This window comes from Trematomus bernacchii, unplaced genomic scaffold (assembly GCF_902827165.1).
Source record: "Trematomus bernacchii unplaced genomic scaffold, fTreBer1.1, whole genome shotgun sequence".
Lineage (NCBI taxonomy): Eukaryota > Metazoa > Chordata > Actinopteri > Perciformes > Nototheniidae > Trematomus > Trematomus bernacchii.
In genome coordinates this window covers 638,647-659,860 of record NW_022987593.1, presented here as the reverse complement: position 1 = coordinate 659,860, position 21,214 = coordinate 638,647, and the positions used below count along the sequence as shown (strand labels likewise).

The 21,214-nt window shown below is 40.7% G+C and overlaps 1 protein-coding gene across 1 annotated transcript; it reads right to left on the bottom strand.

The window, feature by feature from the left end:
• Positions 1-614: 614 nt before the first annotated feature.
• LOC117482333 (proteasome adapter and scaffold protein ECM29-like) lies at positions 615-19,472 on the bottom strand. Its single transcript, XM_034130433.1, is given in 50 exon segments — positions 615-1,437; positions 3,030-3,101; positions 3,190-3,278; positions 3,408-3,513; positions 3,719-3,863; positions 3,987-4,179; positions 4,441-4,484; positions 4,582-4,793; positions 4,973-5,167; positions 5,274-5,340; positions 5,433-5,524; positions 5,609-5,675; positions 5,801-5,890; positions 6,245-6,310; positions 6,424-6,574; positions 6,901-7,019; positions 7,112-7,159; positions 7,314-7,419; positions 7,788-7,867; positions 8,025-8,192; positions 8,278-8,395; positions 8,499-8,567; positions 8,654-8,768; positions 8,912-8,966; positions 9,456-9,601; positions 9,810-9,933; positions 10,265-10,366; positions 10,510-10,682; positions 10,867-11,029; positions 11,122-11,256; positions 11,465-11,556; positions 11,767-11,974; positions 12,095-12,175; positions 12,261-12,384; positions 13,077-13,180; positions 13,304-13,426; positions 13,558-13,624; positions 13,724-13,773; positions 13,859-13,934; positions 14,041-14,126; positions 14,223-14,342; positions 14,433-14,511; positions 14,636-14,775; positions 15,236-15,277; positions 15,279-15,405; positions 15,507-15,656; positions 15,879-15,997; positions 17,707-17,823; positions 18,133-18,263; positions 19,365-19,472. Coding segments are annotated over 50 exon segments (5,508 nt in total). The 5' UTR covers positions 19,387-19,472; the 3' UTR covers positions 615-1,297.
• Between the last annotated feature and the right edge of the window lie 1,742 nt (positions 19,473-21,214).

The following is a 21,214-nucleotide window of genomic DNA, read 5'->3' as shown; positions in this document are numbered from 1 at the left end:
ATAATACTGATGAACGTTCAAAACAAAGCACTTTGGCAACTTACCACATACGTTTTAAAATGCTTAATAAGCACCGTAACTTTCATGATATCATTTCTCGTTCATAATCGGTTGTTTCCGTGAACGGCCGACTGTTGTGTGACGGCAAATGCTGCGGCCGCAAGGCATTGTGGGGCAGCATTTTCTCCTCTCCTTTCGGTTAGGGAGGTCCAGTGGTTCCTAAGCTAAAGGAGGTTATAAAGGAAGTTTGAAACCTCCTTTCCTTTTAATTTAGAGAATTCGAACGGCACTTATCATGGCTGCCACTGAGGGACTTCCGGGTCATTTCACTCCGTTAGGAAGGTTCCTAAGCTAAATGGACTATTCGAATGCAACCCATTATTCTGTAAGTAATACAGTGGGAAATGACATGAGATGTCTTAAAACTGTTTTATTGTGACACATCAATCTCTGGTGTTGGCGAAAATATGCTTGAATCCCTCCACAGCGGGAAACAAAATGGGGGGGGGGGAAAGCACCCGGCACCAAATGTGAGATTAGATGAATATAACTGAACCAAGCAGTGCAAAGACATACATGTGTCAATCTGAATGAAAACAAAAGAAAGTCACATGTCCAAATAGTCAAGGTCTTTTTATTTGATCAGGGACAAATTCAAACAGCTATAGCATCACGTTCAACTATACAGCAGGTTCTTTTATTATTCTCAAGACTTCACAAACAGGAAGTACATCATTTACAGGAGACAGAGAGACGGATCTTCAATGACTCAGCTATTCTACTACATCTCAGCAGCTGTGAATAACAGAGAGGAAGAGTCCACACCCCGTACGAGTGAAACTTTAAACCTTCTGAGTTAGCCAAGCTGGTCCACCTGCTGTTCTGATATTTAATAAGTAGGCAAACCCACAACAGTAGTAAAAGTCCCCATTTTGGGGCTATAGATATACAGCATCCACAAACCCAACACATTGGTTTATATAGCATTTATTATTATGTTACTGTCCATTTAAATGAACAAAATAAAAACTTGACATGTTACAATAATAACCTTACCTTTCACCTCCTCTCACTGTGAGATCAACATCAAGCTTGATCAGCCAATCAATGTGAATCAGTGTGTCAAAGCTCACAGGTGATATGGGTAGGAGAGAAGCTATCTATATCAAAGAGGTCACTCGGATGCAGTCTTTGATTTGTTTCACTGATAAAGTAAAAAGGGGTTGATGCTTGATTCTGTGACTGCGTGTTTCTGGCTGGCATGGTGGGTTGTGTGTGTGAGAGTGTGTGTGCACACTCAGGGTTGGCTCTGGATATGCCTGCGCAGCTCCTGGGCCTTATCCTTCAGGTCCGGCCTGCTGTCGGCCTGCATCGTGGAGAGGGAGCGCTGCAGCTGCTCCCGGGTCTTCACACACACACAGTCCCACTGATCGCTCTCTGGAAGACACACAGGAGAATGTCATCAGTGACACTTATTGTTTCCTACCATAAATCTAATCCTATAAAACAGATTTGTTACATTGCACTCAGTAAATGTTATATGACCTAACAGCATTTTATCTCTGTGATATTTCTAAAAAGGGAACTTATAACAAGGCATATTTACAGTTATCCTCCTACCCTTCTGGGCTTTTTATGGAATCAGTTTGATACGGTGCTGTAATATTCCTACAGGGAGTTATAGCCGATCCTGAGTTATAGTGAGATTTAAAGTTTATAGGGACCATAATATTCCCTTATAATACATTTTGTTTTACACGTATCAATTGATTTAGGAGTATCTACATATTAGTCATGCTGAAATACACGTTTATCTATTGTTTTGATTAATAACTAAGGATGCCCCGGACTTAAACTGTTCTCAGTAAGGAGAAGACACTCATATATATTTTTTAAAACCCTACATAAAAGTAAAGCTTTAAGTTAAGTAAATTAAGCGTATGTAGGATTAAAGTATCATGGCAAATGTTCCTGAGGTATTCCTTTTGCACGAATCAGACGCCAAGGTTAAGTTTCTTCCTGACATGATGCAACATAACTGCTTAAATAAAAATGTATAAATGTGACCTGCTCCATCGAAATCAGTCGCATTGACCCAAAGACACATTTTGAGTTGTATACACTGTTGGAAAGAGGGGATTCCTAGCTTTCTAATGATATCAGGATTGTTTTTGTACTCCAAATATTAAGCAAAATACGTCACATTATATAATGACTGTCACCGAGTCATCATTTTGAGAAAAAGGCCTTCAAAGTTTCCTCTTCTCTGGAATCCATCGATCTGATTGATTATTAGCGGAGCAAATTATCAAAATACTACGGAGGGAAGATATTTTCGTTTGGATTGCTGCTCTGGGGGAAGCTCGCGAGTGTGTGTGTGTGTGTGTTTGTGTAATTTTGCGTTTCTGTGTATTGTTTGATTCCCGGGGAAAACACTCACGAGAAACACCGGCTGTTGTTATGCCTGCTGTGACTTTAAGTTACTCCGTTCTCCGCTTGTAAATATGCCGTTACAAGCTTCATAGTTGTATTTATCATCTGAATTTGCCGAAACAAGTTTAATATTCTGAAAGCCAAGACTTTGTTTAATTGAAAACAAACTGTAACGGACCCTGCCGTGTTATCTATGATTACTATACGCCTTACATTCATAATGTCAGCCGGAGGGAGGGGAAGCGGTGCTGTGGAACAGCAGAGTGGCGAGTGAGAGCTGTCATCTTCCCTTTACAAGCTTCAAAAATGTATTTATTGTGTGATTTTGGAAATAAAAGTTACATATTCTGAAAGCCAAGACTTTGTTTATTTAAAATCAAACAAAACACCCGAACCCCGAAAAACTATTTTTTTACGCAAATCCTGGTTTATTTTGAAATGAGCCGCTGCGACTTCCGACTGATTTCGATAGAGCGGGTCACAAATAGACTAGAAGAGAACCTCTACCCCTGAAGAAAAACTGGGTTCAAGTTTTAGTTTTCAAATACAAATAAACAGCAATACACTTTATGAAAATCTCAGCAGTAAAAACATACCTCCAGTTCTCTTCACGATCAGATCCACAACGGACAAGGCCTCTGTCCTCACGGAGGAGTAACTTTTGTTTTCTGGGCAGAAACACAACACAAACATGGTGATGAAATGCCGAGTCAAAGACTATCATATCAAAATACCCTGACATTGTGAGTGTCTTACCTAAAGGGTGAGTGAGAGCAGCACATGTCTCCGTGAGGATCTGAGACAATGCATTAGGGTCTTCACTGCCCTTCTCCAGCAGCAACAACCTACAGAGAAAAAAACAGTCATAAACTTAAGTTAGAAATGTTTATTATGAACACTCTTTGATCTGTTCAAGTTTCAGGTTGTATTACTCTGAACAATTACAGGAAAATGTTTGTTTGTCTGGCACCTACCCCTTGTAGAAAGCCTTCATGGACTGCAGAACACCAAGCTGGACCTTCCAGGTGCTCAGCTTCAGCTTCTCACACATCAGACTGCACACCTCCACCTGGAAGCGAGCTGCACACAGACATTATGATCAGCACACTATATAACTATATCATAACGGTTCTGCCACTGATCTGAGCCCTGAGAATGCAGTGCTGAGTCTCTAAAAAGGTAAGACATATTGGCTCTCCATCTTGCCCACGTAGTGCTCAATAAGTGTCCACCATACAGAATTAACAAAATGTCGTTCATTGATCCAGTAGAGGGTGAGACTCACCCTGAGTCTGAGGGTTTCTGGGCCAAGCCTTTCCTAGAGTCTCAAAAGCACAGAGCAGAGCTTCAGTCTGCAGCTCCTTCTCCTTCACATCTTTATCATCATCATCCTCCCGAGACCTCAGTGCACGGCCGCTCTCTGGGCAATTCTGTTGGAAATCAAGGAGATACTTTAAAACACAGGTTAAGAGAACTTGTAGAAAATGTAGTGATATCTTAAAATATGGCACTATAATAAACAGGCATTATCAGATGAGTAGATGTGATTTCACCTTTTTGATCAGAGGGATAATGATCTCCGCCATGTCGCTGAAGCGGTCCTCCTCGCTGCTGTGGAGCACGTCTCCGGCGCAGCGCAGAGCGGCCATTTTGTACACCAGACTCTCCTTACGACACTCCTTCAACACAACCTCCAGCACCTCAGAGATGGTGGGCTGGCCTGCGAAAGGCTTCTTCAGCTCAGGGCTGAACGCCATGGGAACAATGGAGGAGATTTAGTATGAAAGAACCGGAAATTTAAAAAAGGGGTGTGATAATTTTGTCTTGCAATTGAACATGTATCGGAATTAGAGCTTGATTTAGGTCCTTGAGATCGATAGAATAATCAACAATTCTCCAAATTGAAAGTTAAATTAAATAGTTGGAGAATCATGACACCCCTAGTTAATATTGTACATAAAATAAAACAGGTAATTAAAGAGGATAAAGTTATGCAAGGACTCTCACCTGCATTTGGAGACGACTGATCCAATGGCTTTCAAAAGCTCCTCCTAAATCAAGAAAGACAAAAAATAAACAAAACAAAAGTACGTTTGTAAGAAAATTCTCTCTTACTTGTTGTGGTACTGTTGTATTGACAGCCGTTACCTTGCCAGCCCATGTGCGTCCGGACAGTCCCTGAATTAAAGCTGTGAGCACCATGCCAAGGTGGGGGGCTACCAATGAGCCCGTCTGTTCCTTGGCAACGGTGGCCATGGCAGCTGCACCCTGAGCCTTCATCTTCCAGGACTGGGATTGCAGGGCCTTCTGGGTAATAGCAATGAGCTCGGTCATGTAGAGTCTGATACCTCCGAAGCTCCCTAGAATAAAATAAATGAAAGAATAAAAGCTTATGTTATTACAAAGACAAATATAGATGTTGATTGGACTGTTAGTGCCAATATTTCAAAATGTCATATCCATATGTCTAAGTGTTTGTTTTTTTCTTCTGTTTATCAATTGTATAAACAAATATCTTTAGTGTTTGAGTGTTCCTCACCGGGGACATTCTCCTGCCACACCTCGGCCCACAGGGTGGCGTCGTGGCTCTCCCCCTCCTCATCGGGCCCCGGGGCCTGATGCATCCCCAGGAAGGCCAGCGGCAGGGCCACTCCTGCGTGGCCCTTCAGCACGTCAGGGCTGTAGTGGCTGATGGCGTGCATGGTCAACGCACTCGATGACTTGTACACCGGGTCTGGGAGAGAGAAAGAGTAGAAGAGAGCGGAAAGTTACCGTTTTGTTTAATGCACAAACAGAATCATTATATTTTGAGGAAAGATTGAGATTTTCTGCTGTTTTACCTTCTTTCTCCAAGTACCAGCCGTTGAGCTTCAGTAGTAGTTTCTCAACGCTTGTGTCTTTGGCTGTCTGATTATAAAACAAGTACAAAAACACATGCTTACCAAGTCAACCTTTGGTGTGATGATACAATAGGATTACTTATCAGAAGTGGTGCTTACCCTGACAAGATGTCCCAAAGCAAAGGCAAATGCTTTCTGTACCACAGTGCTCCGGTCATGGATACCGTTCAACAGGGCACTCATCAGTTTACCTGCCAATAACAAATAGATGGTTCATTCATTCACTTGCACTAAATAGAAACACATTAAACAACATGAGTTAAATTGTGCTTTACCTGAGTATGGGGTGAGGTCCTGGGGGCACTGCACTGAGAGTGAAACTATGACACTAGCACAGCCACCCTGTGTCGAAAAAAGAAAAGAAACATAAACCGGTGTCTCAATACACTGTATTTGTAACAGGTGGGTTCATAGTATAAACTCTTTACTGACAATCTGCAAATGAGTGACTACAGAAGTGTGTGTACCTTGGTGCCCAAGCCTACTCCACTCTTGAGCAGCTCACAGAGCCTGGGAACCAGCTCTCCCAGCACGGAGACATCCAGGTGCTGCAGACACTGAGGACAGGGACACAAGACGGATCTTTACACAACAGATCTTATTTTTTCTTGCCATGTTTTGTCAATCTTACTTTCTTTCCTGTGACACCTTGAAACTGGGACTAAAACCACTAAAGGTCAAGAAGGTTAAACTCAGTATTTATGATGTTTTTGTCATTAAGTATGATATTTGAAATACAGCTCCAAATTGTTCTAAATGAAAGTAAATGCTTCTCACTTCAAATATATTGATCAGGAATCAATAGGGAAATAAATACAGAGTCAGACAGTTCAGTCCATAATCCCATTGGTATCAATGAAATGTTTCAGTTTCATTTTCAACCCCTAGTTATATAGTGTTTTTTTTCTTACCATGTTAACGGTCTCCATCATTGGAGAGGACTTGGCGGCACTCAGCCTGGCAGCGTCCATGGCACTCTAGAGAGGCAGAAGAACACAACTCATGAACATGTGGAGTCTTACCGGTGATAACGCGTACATGAACTGGTTGCCATACTTTGGGTACAGATGCAGTAGAAGACTGAGGTTACCTTTTCTTGCTCTGTGGCTCTGAGACTGAGGTAGTTGAGGACCTGAGGCTCCAGGGTGCTGAGGGCCTCCAGCAGGGCGGGGATCAGCCGGGCAGCGTGGGGCTTTAGTTTGGCACCGGCCGTCTTACTGATCTTCACCAGGGTCTGGATACTGGGAGGGAATTAAACAGATGGGTTTAGAGAGAAAGAGGCAGACAATGCTATGGCTCGAAATGGCAACCTGCTAATGTAGCCACGTACAGACAGATAAAAGCGTCTTACTGCTCAACACTGACATAGAAAACATTTGGTGCATCGGGGATTTGGATTGAAAAGGGAGTTCAATAACTTAAAATCTACGTTGAACTTAAACTGTCATGCTCTAAAAATCAATATAACTTTGTTTTTACATACAGCATAAGTTGCGTCAATACAAGCAAAGTAAGAGGAAGGCCACACAGCAAAAACAAAGACAACATTTATGGAGGGAGGCGTTACCTTAGAGAGCGGACCTCGGAGACACTGCTGACGATGCCTTTCTCCAGCAGGGTGGGCAACATCACCGCCACAGTCCTCTGGGCTGCGGAGCCTGTAGACTCACACATACGAGTACACACCTGGACACAGGGAGACAGCCCGGGTCACGCATGTGTCCACAAACAATTACAAATATAAACACAAAGCCCATTATAGTGCCAAACAGCTTTACCTTACTGAGGGTCTTCAGGGTCATGTCTGCTGCCTTCCTCACAGATTCCTGAAACATGGTGACACATTATTAACAACAGTTTACAGTCATTCTGCTGTGTATGCAAGGTCTGCTCTACACGATGGCAGCTATCTTGAACCGAGTTCCATTTGTTGCTCTTGGTGAATAACAGCAACATTGATTGAGATCATTTCCCGCTCACCTTGATGTCATCCAGGACTCTGAACAGCGTTTCCCAGATTTCTGCCAGGTGATCAATGAGGTCTTCAGCTTGGCGGCCACGAATCAGGTCGTTCAAGGCCAGGCAGCTGATGGGGAAATCAATGAATCAGAAACAGATTTTGTATTACAGCGAAGGCTTTTAAGGTCCTTACCTACAGCATAATAATGAGAGTGGCAAAACACAACATTAACATATCCAACTAACCCTAACCCAGCTTTTAAAACACTTCAACTGTTATACTCTCTGATATATGTCAGTTAGAATACCTAGTTCCTGTACTAATACTAATGCCCATTTCAACCTACTCACCAAGTTTGAAACAAAAATAAATGCTTTTGGAATCTTTAGCTTTTATCAAAAAATATATTACAAAAAGTAAATACAATAAATACAATTAGGAGAGAACATAAAACAGTCTACAGGGGTTTGCAGTTCAATGTATTTATAATGTACCTGGACTCGCGCACTCTCCAGGTGTTACTGGTCAAGTTGGAAATGACGTCCTGCAGGATCTCCTGAAGATACTTATCCACCTGAAACAGAACAAACCGACATGCTCACATTACTGCTAACTACATAGTTAATGTATGTATACATCCATTTGTGTGTGTGTGTGTGTGTGTGTGTGTGTGTGTGTGTGTGTGTGTGTGTGTGTGTGTGTGTGTGTGTGTAACAACATTAAACTCCTACCAGGGTCTTATCGGTGACCAAGGCGTCCCAGATGCTGGTCATGGCCTGACGGATGCCCAGGTTGGGGTCAAACTGGTAGCGGTACAGGCGGGGCACGATCTGGGGCAGGAAGGGGGCGAGCTGCTCGCCTGCCTTAGATGCGATCATGTTGAAACCAAACGCTGCTCCCTGAAAGGAGGAGAGAAAGAAGAATGAGACAACCGCAGATAGTTAGGAAAATAGTGCATGTATTGGACGGGGAAGAGGATGATACCTTGCGGGAGTTCCACATGGCATGATGATTGGCCAGGTTCATGAACTTGTAGACCAGATCTGGTTGGTTCAGGTCGCTGGCCAATGAGCAGAGCTCCTTGTATGTTGTCAGGCCGTGACTGCAAGTGAGAGATTGATGTCAATTTCACACAAAGAGTTGTTAGCATTATTAAGTAAATTTGGACAGCAAAACATGTCTAATATTGGTGACACATGACTCACCCATCAGGGGTCTTCCCCAAGCCTTCTCCTTGGAACACCTCTGTATCTTCTGAAACTGCGTGTTTCACTCTGTTGCAAAGATATAAATAGGAAAACAATCCTGTGAATCTTTCCTCTTGTTTGATTCCTTCTTCATTATTTAACAACCCACTCACCTTTTGCCGGTCATGAGTGTTTCCACCAGGGTAGAAACCAGTTCCTGCTGGTCAGCCTCTCCTCCCATCTCGTAGACGAGGCCCAGACCTTTAGACGCCACATCCTGACTCAAGTCTAGATCACATAAGGAAAGAAGAAGTTAAAAAAAGTGATGATGAAGAACCGGGAAGGATAGAGAATTTGTTTTGTAATGTTGGACGGGCATATTTAAAAAGCCCTGGAAGTAATGAACAGATCAATGCATCAGTCATTCTTACCGTCAGGGTCAGAGAGAACAGAGATGAACGCCACCTGAATCTCCTTCAAATGGGACTGTTGGAGTGAAGGCACAAGTATTAGTATTACAAACAAAAAAGGGACTTGATTTGCACGCTAAAGCGGACTTTTATAAGCATAAATCTACCACTAATGTGTTTTTTTAATACTGTTTTATTGTAATTTTTGTAAACATTCAGACATAACATACATACAACATACACCCGCATACCTACTCCAATGTGTGCAGACTAGTTACTGCGCATATAACATACACCTCTCTATGGGTGACAATAATCTCACCTTAATCATGTAGCAAGATATCTATGTATATCTCAGCTCACATACCAATTACTTCAATAAAAGCACAGAGAGAAAATGTATAAGAATAATACATTATAATCATAACGGCCTGAGATGTGACCTCATTGCAATGAGAAACTTCTAATAGGAGGGAAAGAAGAAAAGAAAAAGAAAATAATAATAATAATAATGTTTGTTGATGTGTTTTAGGAACACAGTTCAGAGGAATATAGTTGTACCCACCGTGATTTCCTTGTGCTGGCCGAGTTTCTTGACCATGGAGAGCAGCCATATGCAGGCTGCCTGTCGGACGTGGGGGTTCTGGCTCGGGATGTACCTGGCCAGGACGGATTTCAGGACCCACGGAACCACGTCATTATTTTTCACGTCTAATGGGGAAAGGAAGAGAGTAGAAATGTTGTTGAGGGACATTTCTATACGGTTAGCCATTTTTTCAGTGACATATTCCCCATCCTAAATCTTGTTCATTTGGTTGTCATGAGCAGCTGAGGAGGGATACCTTTCCCCAAAATGATATACATGCTTATGTGTGAACAGAATAGAGCAACATAGAGAAGTGAAACAGAAAGCACTCACTCTGTGGGGGGTTGTACTCTTCCTCGGTGCAGGTCCATGGGTCTCTGGCAGCTCCAGAGCTGGTGCCTATGGCAACGCTGGTTATCGCCTCTCCCACCGTAAACTGCAGCTCCACCTGTTTGGCCTTTAGAAAGAAAATGTGAGAGATATTGTCACCAATTAGACACACCCAACAACAGCTTTGAATGCGCACCATGTTGATACATATACAAAATACCAGAGTGCACTTCTGCCAACACTTGAAGGCCTGATACATCAGTTTGAGAAATCTAACAATTTTTCAGAATCAGAAAACATTAGGTCAACATAATACACGCTTATTACAACCATCAGGTAGTTTGAGCCTATTAACACTAGCACTTTTAAAACATTGCGTTATAATTACTTTTGGGGTCGTCTTTGTAAAGCCCTGCATTACTACTGTTAGTGGTATTGTCAGTCCATATGTTTCATACCTCTACAGAGTCCATGAGACCCTGCAGCAGCTTCGTTTGGTAAGGGAAGTCTCCATCTCCCACAGGAAGGTAGCCCAAGGTCTGGATTGATCTCTCCTTCATCTGGACCATGTAAATACAAACAAGATAATTAAGGTTCATTTGATATGTGAAGATCTGAGGCATGATTAACACATGAATGCATACTGATGGTCCCTAGACAAAATATCTGAGTAACCCCTTCCTTTGGTGCAGTCCCTGGTTACCTTTGAGCTCTCCTTGCCAGAGGGGATGCGAGCCAGCAGGTTTTCCATGGCCGACAGTTTGGTGAAGCCGGCTCCATCATCAGGGATCAGCAGGGCGCCGTTACGGCCGATTTCCCCCAGAGCTGTACACGCTGCTACCGCCAGCAGAGCACTGCTGCTGTCCAGGAAGGAACCTAGGTGGACCATATAGACAGAAATTAACTACAAATAAGTTACAGGATGGAAATAAAGTACAACACCTAGATTGTGATATACTATCTAGGCAAGTAATTAGCATTTCATTTAATTGCAGTTTAACAGTCATAGTCAATAAATGAAGCCTAAACTGGAGGAAAATGTTGAAAAAAAAAAGCTTACCAATTGTCTTGGTGGCCATGGCAACGAGTTCATCATCTCCTTGGGAGGTGATGCACATTTGCTGCTCCATGTTGTGCGTCGAGTCCTCGGCTTTCTTTTTGCTCATGTACCGTCCCACCATGTAGCCGAGAGCCAAGACGGCGCCATGCTGAGTCTCAGGACTCTGTGGTTCAACAAAACCAATTAACATTAACACAAAGTGCCAAATGCACACTCTTGAATTGCTAAGTGCTCCGAAGAGACAAAGTGCCATACGTGGTTGTCTTTAGTGATTTTGAGCAGGTTGTGCACAGCCGTCTGCAGCTCGCTGCCAGTCATGGTGGAGACCACCACAGCGTACAGCTGGGCTGCCAGCTCCCTCATGTCCTCCTTATTGGTGTTCATCAGACTCTGGAGGAGAACACATCTGTTATTACAGCTGAATGCACTCAGTGGAGAAATGTGAATTAGGCTGAACAATACCACAGGACAGCTAAGTGATTGGACTACTTGTTCAGTAGTGCTGATATTTGGCTCACTGATGGAGTAGAGCGCCACACATCTCAATGTAGAATTGCCCTTACCCTACGTCTAAATAAAACACAAATGAAATACTCACTTTAATCCAGTCGATTTTCTCTATGAATCTGTGAGCCAGTTTCTCAGGGCAGACAGACACCACCTCCAGCAGACAGTACATCACTGGGATTCCTGTTGGGATTAGTAAAGGAGATGCAATAAACAACAGAGTTTCCAACGAGGACTGTCATGTCAAGGATTCTGTTAATCACAACACTACACCACAGAGATGAATAAATAAAGAATATAATGATAGACTTAATCACTTTCAATAATCAACAACTAGGGCTTTCTTTACTAATGGTAATGGTCCTATAGAAAGGGCAGGTTCACTTGTCTCACCCCCCACAGCAGACAGCAGCTGCTGCAGCAGATCCATGTAGACATGAACAGGGCTCGCCTCAGAACCCTTTGACTGAGACTCAGAGGACAGCAGTGTGTGGACGTAGCGTCCGATGGCTGGAGCATCATCCTGCATGTCTGCCGGACGTGTGGAGATGGGCCTGACCCCGGCACTGTGCGCCAAACACATCCTCAGGTAGAGCACGATCTGAGAAGACAGGGGGTAGTAAGGTGCCTGCAGCAAAATAACTCAAATATACACTCTGAGTTTGCAAACCCATGTTACAATTTATGAATGTCATAGGCATGATCCCCAATTAATATTTACCTCCCCAAATGCAGATGGGTTGAAAGGGATAGTGTACGTTCCAACAGTGTACTTAGCTGGAGTCTTAATCCTCTGAGCAGCCTGATAAAAGTTTGAGATTAAGAATTAGTTTTAGCAAAAGTGGGTGTTTTACGTGAATCAATGAAAAATAGGCACAAAGATTCACCTTCTCCTGGACATATGCCACCATGTCAGGAAAAGAGGGCATTGGCTTTGGTCCCTCCTTCTCTGAGCTCTTGGTAGGAAACGCTCTCAGCACCTTCTTGGCCTCTGCAGACACCTCCTCTCTCCTAACACAGGAAAACAGCTCATTTTATATTCTGCACCACTCAGGAAAGTAAACCATTAACAGCCTCATTCAAGCTTTAACCATCTTCCATGTTACTTGGTTTTTTGTGTGTGTGAGGGCTGTACCAAATGTCTTTTTTTATTGTTATTCAAAGCTCTTATTGGAGGTTTTTAAATGAAACATCATATTTTATGATGCCATATCACAACGGTGTTTATATAAATGTGATTTATTGTGCTGATTGATTGCTTCTACGCCACCCTGTTAATACAGGCGTGCGCCTCCTTTTGTGTGCGGAAAAAAGATGAAACCGTATTTTGAATGCAGGAAAATGTGGTTTTCCAAACACTAATAACCAAAAAATATAGATTAAGAAAGAATATTTGTTGATTATATCTATTTCTTTCAATATATTTTGACTTGTGAACTTTGCTACAATTCGAAAGGTTTGGATAGCAGAAGTTGGAAACAATCCATGGCAGGAAAGACTGTAATCCAATTCTATTAATATTATATCCAAATGAATAGGTGTAGAGTAAACGTTAACTTCAACCGTGCAGAAATAGTGGGTTTAAACAGAATGAATTCACAGCATCTGTATGTAAATTTAGAATTTGAATGTGAACATTATGAATGACTCACAGAAAGGCTGAGTTTGTTAGTGTAAAGGTTTTCTGTGTTTTATCCACTTACGGGTCTCCAGCAGCCAGGAGCAGCAGGTATCTTGTTGGCACGTGATCCGCAGCAAACACTGTGCTGGCAAACTTCATGGCCACCTGGCGAACTTGCACCTCCGGCTGCCACAGAAAGAATAATCAAGAGTTATGATTTGCCTCACGTAGTTACCTCCATAACTAGTCAACATTAATAAATCCATGTTTCATATAAACCAAATATCTGTTTTGCCTGCAAAGACTCACCTTTCCAATGTAAGCAGCCACCAGCGCCTCCATCAGGTTCAGCAGAGCCCCCTGCAGGTTGGCGTAAGCTCCGACCATCATGGACAAAGCTTCCTGGATGGCAAGACGGACATCAGACTCCTCCTAGAGATGACAATGGAATTTGGAAATATCAATATCAGATACATTGTCGTGCTCTTCTTAGAATTAAAGCGAAGAAAATGAACTTTGATGAATTATTTAGACAGAGAGATCTTTACAGATGTTTAACCTACCTTGCACATGGACTCAAAAAACTGCTGAACCAGTGCGATGTCCTTTGTGAACAGCTGTGGCATGCGGCTAGAGGAGAGAGACAAAATGTAGATTTGTATTTTATTTCAAAATCCTACACCAAGCTGGCAATGTTTAAGCAAAAAGAATGATGTTATTTCAATATACCTTGAAAGCTTTCCAACAGCAGAGTAGGCAACGCATAGTAATTTAGGATCCTGCAAGGACACATTAGTTATTAGTAGGTATATTTAGATAATGGAACATTAAATGCAGTTAAATGTGTGTCATTTGTAGTTTTACCTCCTTGTATTCATTGATGAGCTTTGTGAGACCATTAAGCAGCATTAATCCCAAAGGTTTATTAGTGTCAGGACATCTGAAAAAAACATGAAAAAGCCAATTACTATCTTTCAAATGCAAACAAAAACACTTTTTAATAAGAAATTAAATATGGATGCATCTAGAAAGTACACTTTTCTTACATCATGCAGATGTGATGGACAAACTGCAAGGTGAGAGAGAGCAGCTTGTTGTTGGTGCTGGCTCCAAACAGACCATCATACACAACCTACAGAGGAAAGGAAACCATTTGAAATGTTGAAGTCTATCAACAGACTTTCTTTGAAAAGTTGAGAATACACCAATGTCTGGTCAAAGAGCCTACCTGGATGTTAGCTGGAAAGCACTCCGCAGCCAAGCGTGATCGTAAAAGATGTGGCAGGATCTTCAGCTTGACTCTCGTGCTCACTGGCTCGTGTTTCAGCTCTTGCTTCAAATTGCCTCCCTAGTGCACATAAAGAACAGTATTATATACCTAATATATCTTTTTTTAATCACAGGTTAGTTTTGTAAGAAAAATGTCAGTTTTACAAACCTTTGTTTTGAGAGGAACATCCCCCAGATACACCTTGTACATCTTGTTGATAATTAGAGGATTGTTCCAATCAATGATGCTAGAGGATAACACACAAAGAAGTACATGAATACAAGTTTGTACTTTCAGTATTTTATTCCAATGGTTTTACCAGTCAACTTTATAATTTGTAAACTGGAAATGACTCAAGCTCCTCCACCTACCTCTGTTTGCTCTTCATCTCCAGGTCAGCTGCAGTGGCCACACCGTGCCGGGTGTCGCTGGACGCCACCACCAGGTGCACCACCGACTCCACCTCTGGGACTTGCTTCGCCTCCATGAACTTCACTATGCCAAGCTTACACTGGTAAAACAAAAACAGGATAATAAGGAAACATAGCAATTCTGTCAAATATGGCAACCACTTATCAACTACATGTACATCAGTGCATGCTTGTCTGCATTGTCTAGTTTCACAAAATTAGTGTTTATTAAGACTATAATATTGTGGTATAATACAGCCTCTGTCTCAAGTGTTTAGTTTTTGTTCTTCTCTTTATTGTCAAACTTAGTCTCAATAGTTAGACATGTTATTTTAATAGTTTTATTGTCTGTTATTTTCAAACATGACCCTAGCCTAGCCATTTAAAAAGCATAGACATATATATATATATATATATACATATATATATATATATATATATATATATATATATATATATATATATATATATATATATATATATATATATAATATATATATATATATATATATATATATATATATATATATATATATATATATATATACACAGTTATTGTACCTGCTCTAGCTGCTCAGCGCTCCACTGGGCCTCTCCAATCACCCCTCTTGGCAGCATAGACACTCATCCCAGGGGGGGGCTGGGGGAGACCCTGCCCACCTGCAGCGGCCTCTGCAGGGCTTCCCTGGGAGGGTGGAGCAGGGCGAGTCGGGGATTCATTCAGCACAAAACTAGAGGTGCCAGAAAGAGAGAACCAGTCAACATTCTGGTTCAAATGCTTTGAGTAGGGCTATATAACCTAGCAATGCTCAAACACATAGTATAAACTCACCCGTAAGGCATCAGTAAAACATCCAACATGAACTCCAGCAGCAGCTGCACTGTCTTTGGCCTCTCAGTTAAGTTAAATGGAGTCGCAACCTTGGAGATGCCTGCAGGATACTTCATATGGTAAAGGGTGGGGATCAGCAGGTGCATCAGGCTAAGAGAAGAAAGTGTGAAGTAAAATGATATTACATTTCACAAAGAACAGATAGTCAGCCCCAGATAAAAAGGACTGAGGCAGTATGTGTGTTTGATTATATTCATGTAGAAATCAAGCACAACTCAAGTGTAACTAAAGAACATGCTTTTTTTTTTAGGTCGATTTTGTGATGATAGTAAATATTGTTATGCATCATAGAGAGTTTATTTGTCCCCTCACCTGTCCTGCTGTGGCTGTGGCTTGCCCTCCATGGCAGTGAGAAGGGTAGGGGCCAGCTCACACTGTTTTCCCACCTCCAGACGTGGGTAGCCCAATTTGATGTAGATGATGGTGAAATTCTAAAATATCCACAAAAACAACAATAATCACTCCTATCTCAAGTAACTACTTGTACTAAATATAAATAGTTTTTTTTCCAACTACTACTAAATTCTCCTGTGATGAATATTCCACACAAGGGAAAACACCACTAACTATTTTCACAAAGGCACCTCCTTTCTCCTAACACATGAAAACAGCTCATTTTATATTTTGCACCACCCAGGAAAGTAACAGGAAGATATGAATTAGTGTAACTTCTAATTATTTAACTTACCTGAAAACATTCATGAAAACTTTTTGCACTATACTCTCAATAGGGATTGCATTATACCTACACAAGGAGCAACTTCTTGATTGGATTAAGAGCAGTGTATATTTAAAGAGCAACTTGCAGGTTAGGGACACCAGTGAATAAATGTGTTGGAAAATGATGTATACACTAGATTTTCTAAAAAATATACATATATACACTACAGTGACATCTGGCGTTGTTTTTGTAAGACATTTTTACTTCCGCATAAAAAAAGACCACCCGCGTGTGACGTCACATGAGGGAGAGCGGCCGGTCTAACGTATTAATAAACATGGATCACAATGCTAGTTTTGACACCGAAGAGGTTGAAAATGTATATTCGTATGCATATGACGGACCGCAACCTTATAATTATGAGCCTGCTAGGCGGCCAAGTGACCAGGAGCAGCCATGGATTAGAAGAAATAACGGCCATCGGAGAGAAATGGAGCTGTGGTGTGAGGAGAATCAGTGGAGAACAGGGCAGCTGTCTTGGTGAGTGACCGGCGTTAGCTACAGTTAATGTTAGCTAACGTCGGTCACATCACAACATTGTAAAGTTAGCTATCATATATCAGGCTATAACTAAAGTAGTATTGATAATATAGTAACATTACTGGCAGGACTGTTGATACTGATCCTCCATAACAGAAACTAATGCGCAAGTATCAGCCGTATCTCGCGTTACCTAATGCAACTCCACACTACGTCTTACGGTGCTGTAGCGGAGGGGAGAGAGAGAGGAGCAGGGGGGGGGGGGGGGGGGGGAGGAGAGAGAAAGGAGCGAAGGGGGGGGAGAGAGAGAGAGGAGCGAAGGGGAGAGAGAGAGAGAGAGCAGCGAAGGGGGGGAGAGAGAGATATAATACGGTTTCCTGATAAACGTTTTGTTTGATAGGCCTCAGCTGTGGAGAGTATGTGCTGCAGGGAGGTGGATGCACCTCGCACAACGCACCCAGGAACGAAAGCTAGCTCCGGTCCTTTTCCTGTTAGGGAAACTGTGGACTCGATGTCCTGACAGGCTGGAGTTTGTGCAACCTGCACAAACACAATAGCTCACCATGATTAAAAATGGTGAAATGCAATGTAAAATTATCGAAAAAATACCAGCTCACTAAATCACAACCGCTCAAACCAACTACCAACTACTACCGTGAATTGGGCAGAGAAGGAGTCCGAGAAAGTTGCTCCCCTATGTGACGTAATATGACGCGTTTGACGTATGACGTTAAAAAAGTAGCAGAGCTCAAACGGCTCCTTTCCCCTCTGAATTCCTGCCCTTATGTCTCGTAAAACATATGAAATCCTGCATTAACTTTTTTTAATTGTAATTTTCAGGCAAGGTTAAGCATAAATGTAGTAAAAAAAAAAACCCTGTAAGTTGCTCTTTAACTTCTGGCTAAATTAAAAACAGGGTTGTAAATATTTTATTCTTACCGTCACGAAGGAGGCCGCTGAGGGATCTTGGTACTGCACCAACAGTGTTTCTACTGGTAGCTGAATCTTAGGTCGGCTTTTTATCCTCTTGTTCAAGTGGACCAACAACTCCATTACCTGTCAACCAAAACACAAAGTAATTTGGACATTTAATAAACAAATGCATAAATACACACAAGCGAAAAAAATAAAGAAAATCCAGGCTCCTTGCAGGCATCTTGAATCAGGAGGTAGTATGTCTGTATCTATGCAATTGAAGTTGTATGTTTCTTATGTTTCTGTAAAAATAAACTAATATGTGAGGTGTAGGTTCTCATGGCTTTAGGCTGAATCTATTTCAAATTGTTATGATGTGTATATACAGAGCACACACTCATGAGTCATTGTAATCTCTTTAGGCACAGATAGAGACAACACCAGTCTTACTTTCTTTCGCACACCCTCCTGAACGCTGGAGAGTTTGAGGAGCACAGGGGGTAGGAACTTTGAGATAATGTCCTGTAGCTGGTCATCCGTTTCTGCATGGCCCAGGCGAAGGAACACCCGTTCCAGTTGATCTAAAACAAAAGAAATACATTTGAATCAAATGTATTTTATTTGTTGGAGACGATACAATGAACCTTGATTCCAATACAGAGCACAACATGGATGTGCTTCACAAAGAGCTATTCATGTTCCTAGATTTTACTATGCAAAAATTGATTAAAATATACAGCAGTTTTACAAAACCACATTACAATACACATATCATACCTCAATATACAAACCATACACCTTGGTAACTTACAGTACAATTATCCAAAACAGCTCTGGTTTGCAGTCAGCTATTACTTAACTTTTGTTTTAAATTTGATTTCTGTTTGTAATGAGTTACATGATATACCCCTTAAGGAGAAACACTTTGATCAACTCTTATATTTAAATTTTACGAGTGGTATTATACATAACCCCCAATAAACACATAACATGGGAGCAGTTTTAAGCAACAGCTCTGCTATAATTAATTTGACATCAGCTTTCCATTCAAATATGGAAGTATCACCTATTGGGAGTAGCAACCACAGGCAAAACCAGTCTGTGCGACCTTTAACTTCAAAGAGAGGCACCGAGGCAGTAAATCACACAATATTAAAACAGTGAAGTAAAAACAGACAGTCCCTGTTTTGCTTAAAAGCTCATCTTGTCAGCTGCTGAGGTGTTTAAACCATCAGCCAGCCCTGCCTTCTTTCTCCTAGCATGGTTCACCAGCCAGCTAACAACTGACAGACTATAAACGCATTTCATGTCATTTTGACGCTTTACCACTTGTTTTACACAACCACCGACACTCTGCTACATCATCCTAAATGCTCTTAACACTCCCTTTGAAAAACCAACACTTCAAAAGCTTAATTAATAGAAATATATTAATAAACTGCGTGATAGATTCATTTTGAGCATGACTGGGCACACGGCCTACTGACGTTAGCATTCTAGCTATAGCTAAGTAGCTAGCTCTCGTTCCTGCACCATTTTTTACTCAAATAAGCTTTTTTGTCAGTGTAAAAAACATCCCACTCGCTAGAATGAAGCAGGCCAAGTATTCACACTTTTTTTTTAAAACAACAAATACGACACTAAGGAGAAATGAATCACCAAAAACGCAGAGAGAAACTTACTGAGTTCATCCTGGGCAGCCATGTTTGCAGAAAGTCATTAGCGCCCCACGCAGGTTACTTAGTGTCACTGCACTCGGTGTTGCCACTCCTTCATCACCCCTACAGGAGTGATGCTACGTAGGCTACTGCGCCGAGGCTTCGGAGCGTGGATCTTAATTTGTTTTATTATTTAAAAAAATTATGTATTTATATTATTTTATTTTATTTTGTGTCATTATTGTTTTTTATGTATTCATTCCATTTGTTTCTTTCTTTTTTATTATAATTGTTTGTATTGTTTTATTATTATAATTGTTATTATTATTTATTTAAATATTATTAATATGTTATCAATATTAATTTGTATTTAATTATTCATTGTTTATGTATTGATATCATTTTTATATTTGATTGATTTATTCATTGTATTTTTACTTGTCATTTTTTAATTGTCATTATAATTTTTTATGAATTTATATCACCTTTTTTTAATTTGAATTATAATTATTTAATCTATTATTATTTGTTGTTGTAATTAAAATTGTATTTATTATTATTATTATTTTATTATTATTATTTGTATTTAATTTGTTCATGTGTGTTCATTTGTTTGGAGGCATGTGGCGCAGTGGGTAGAGCCTTGATATGGGTATCAGATGGTCACAGGTTCAAACCCCACTGCAGTCAGCATGTGTCCCTGGGCAAGACACTTCACCCCAAATTGCTCCTGTGGGGATTGCCCACAGTATTGAGTATGTAAGTCACTTTGGATAAAAGCGTCAAATACAAGTAACATGTAATGTTCACCCTTATGTTTTTGTCCCTGTCCCCCGTAGGTCTGGGGGTCAGGGCATCCCTGTAAGGCTGGCTTAACACGGCAGCCCCAACGACTCATCGTTTATTGAATTTTTTTAATGTCTTTTTATTATTATTTTATTTTTCATTATTATTATTCTTTATTTTTGCAATTTTGGGGACACAGCGACATACTGACTGCAGTGGGGATTGAACCAGTGCTCCCCTTTTAATATAATTAATATTTTATTGTATTTAATTTAATTTTTACCACTATTTTATTTCCGTGTATTTATACAATTATTTAATTGTATTTGTTTTAATATTATTTTATTAAATAATTATAATAATATTCATAAATTGTTTACATACATACATATATTGTGTATTTAATATTTCTTTCTATTTTTCTATTATTTCTTTTTTTGGTTTAATTATTGAATTCTTTATTTTGCTACACAAGACATTTCTCCAACTCGTGTTACTTTTTAAGTAGTTCTGAGTAAAGGTGAAATAAATAATTTACATTTAGTTCTTTTCGTGTTGTGTAAATAATGATGTACTGCTTTGGAAATGCAAAGAACAATAAAAACATATATATGTACATTTCACCTTTATTTTGTATTTCACGATTGCAGGGGGAAATGAGTATATGAATGATTATGCAAAAATTCCAATGTCAACAATGATGAACACTAATATTAAGAACAATACAAATGTATTGTTTGTATTGTAGTTAGATTTTACAAACCTATTGTAATCAATGGAGAAGATACCACACATGTGGACAATTTGTGTTAGGGTAAATATATTCTTCTTTATTTTGTGTTCATCTAGGCCAGGGAATAAACAATATGTGCACAGTTGAAATACTTTAAAACACTTGAACTTATAAAAGCAGGGATTTGTCATTGCCAGGAAGTCAAATGAGCTCAGAGTAAAATGCTGTTGTGTGCACAAACTAGAGGGGGACAGCAAACACCAGTGTGATTTTGGTGGGAGTACGACCACCCTGGACAAAGTTATAGTGGGGGTTCCAAACCAGGCACCACCACCAGTTCTGCTGAACATGGGCT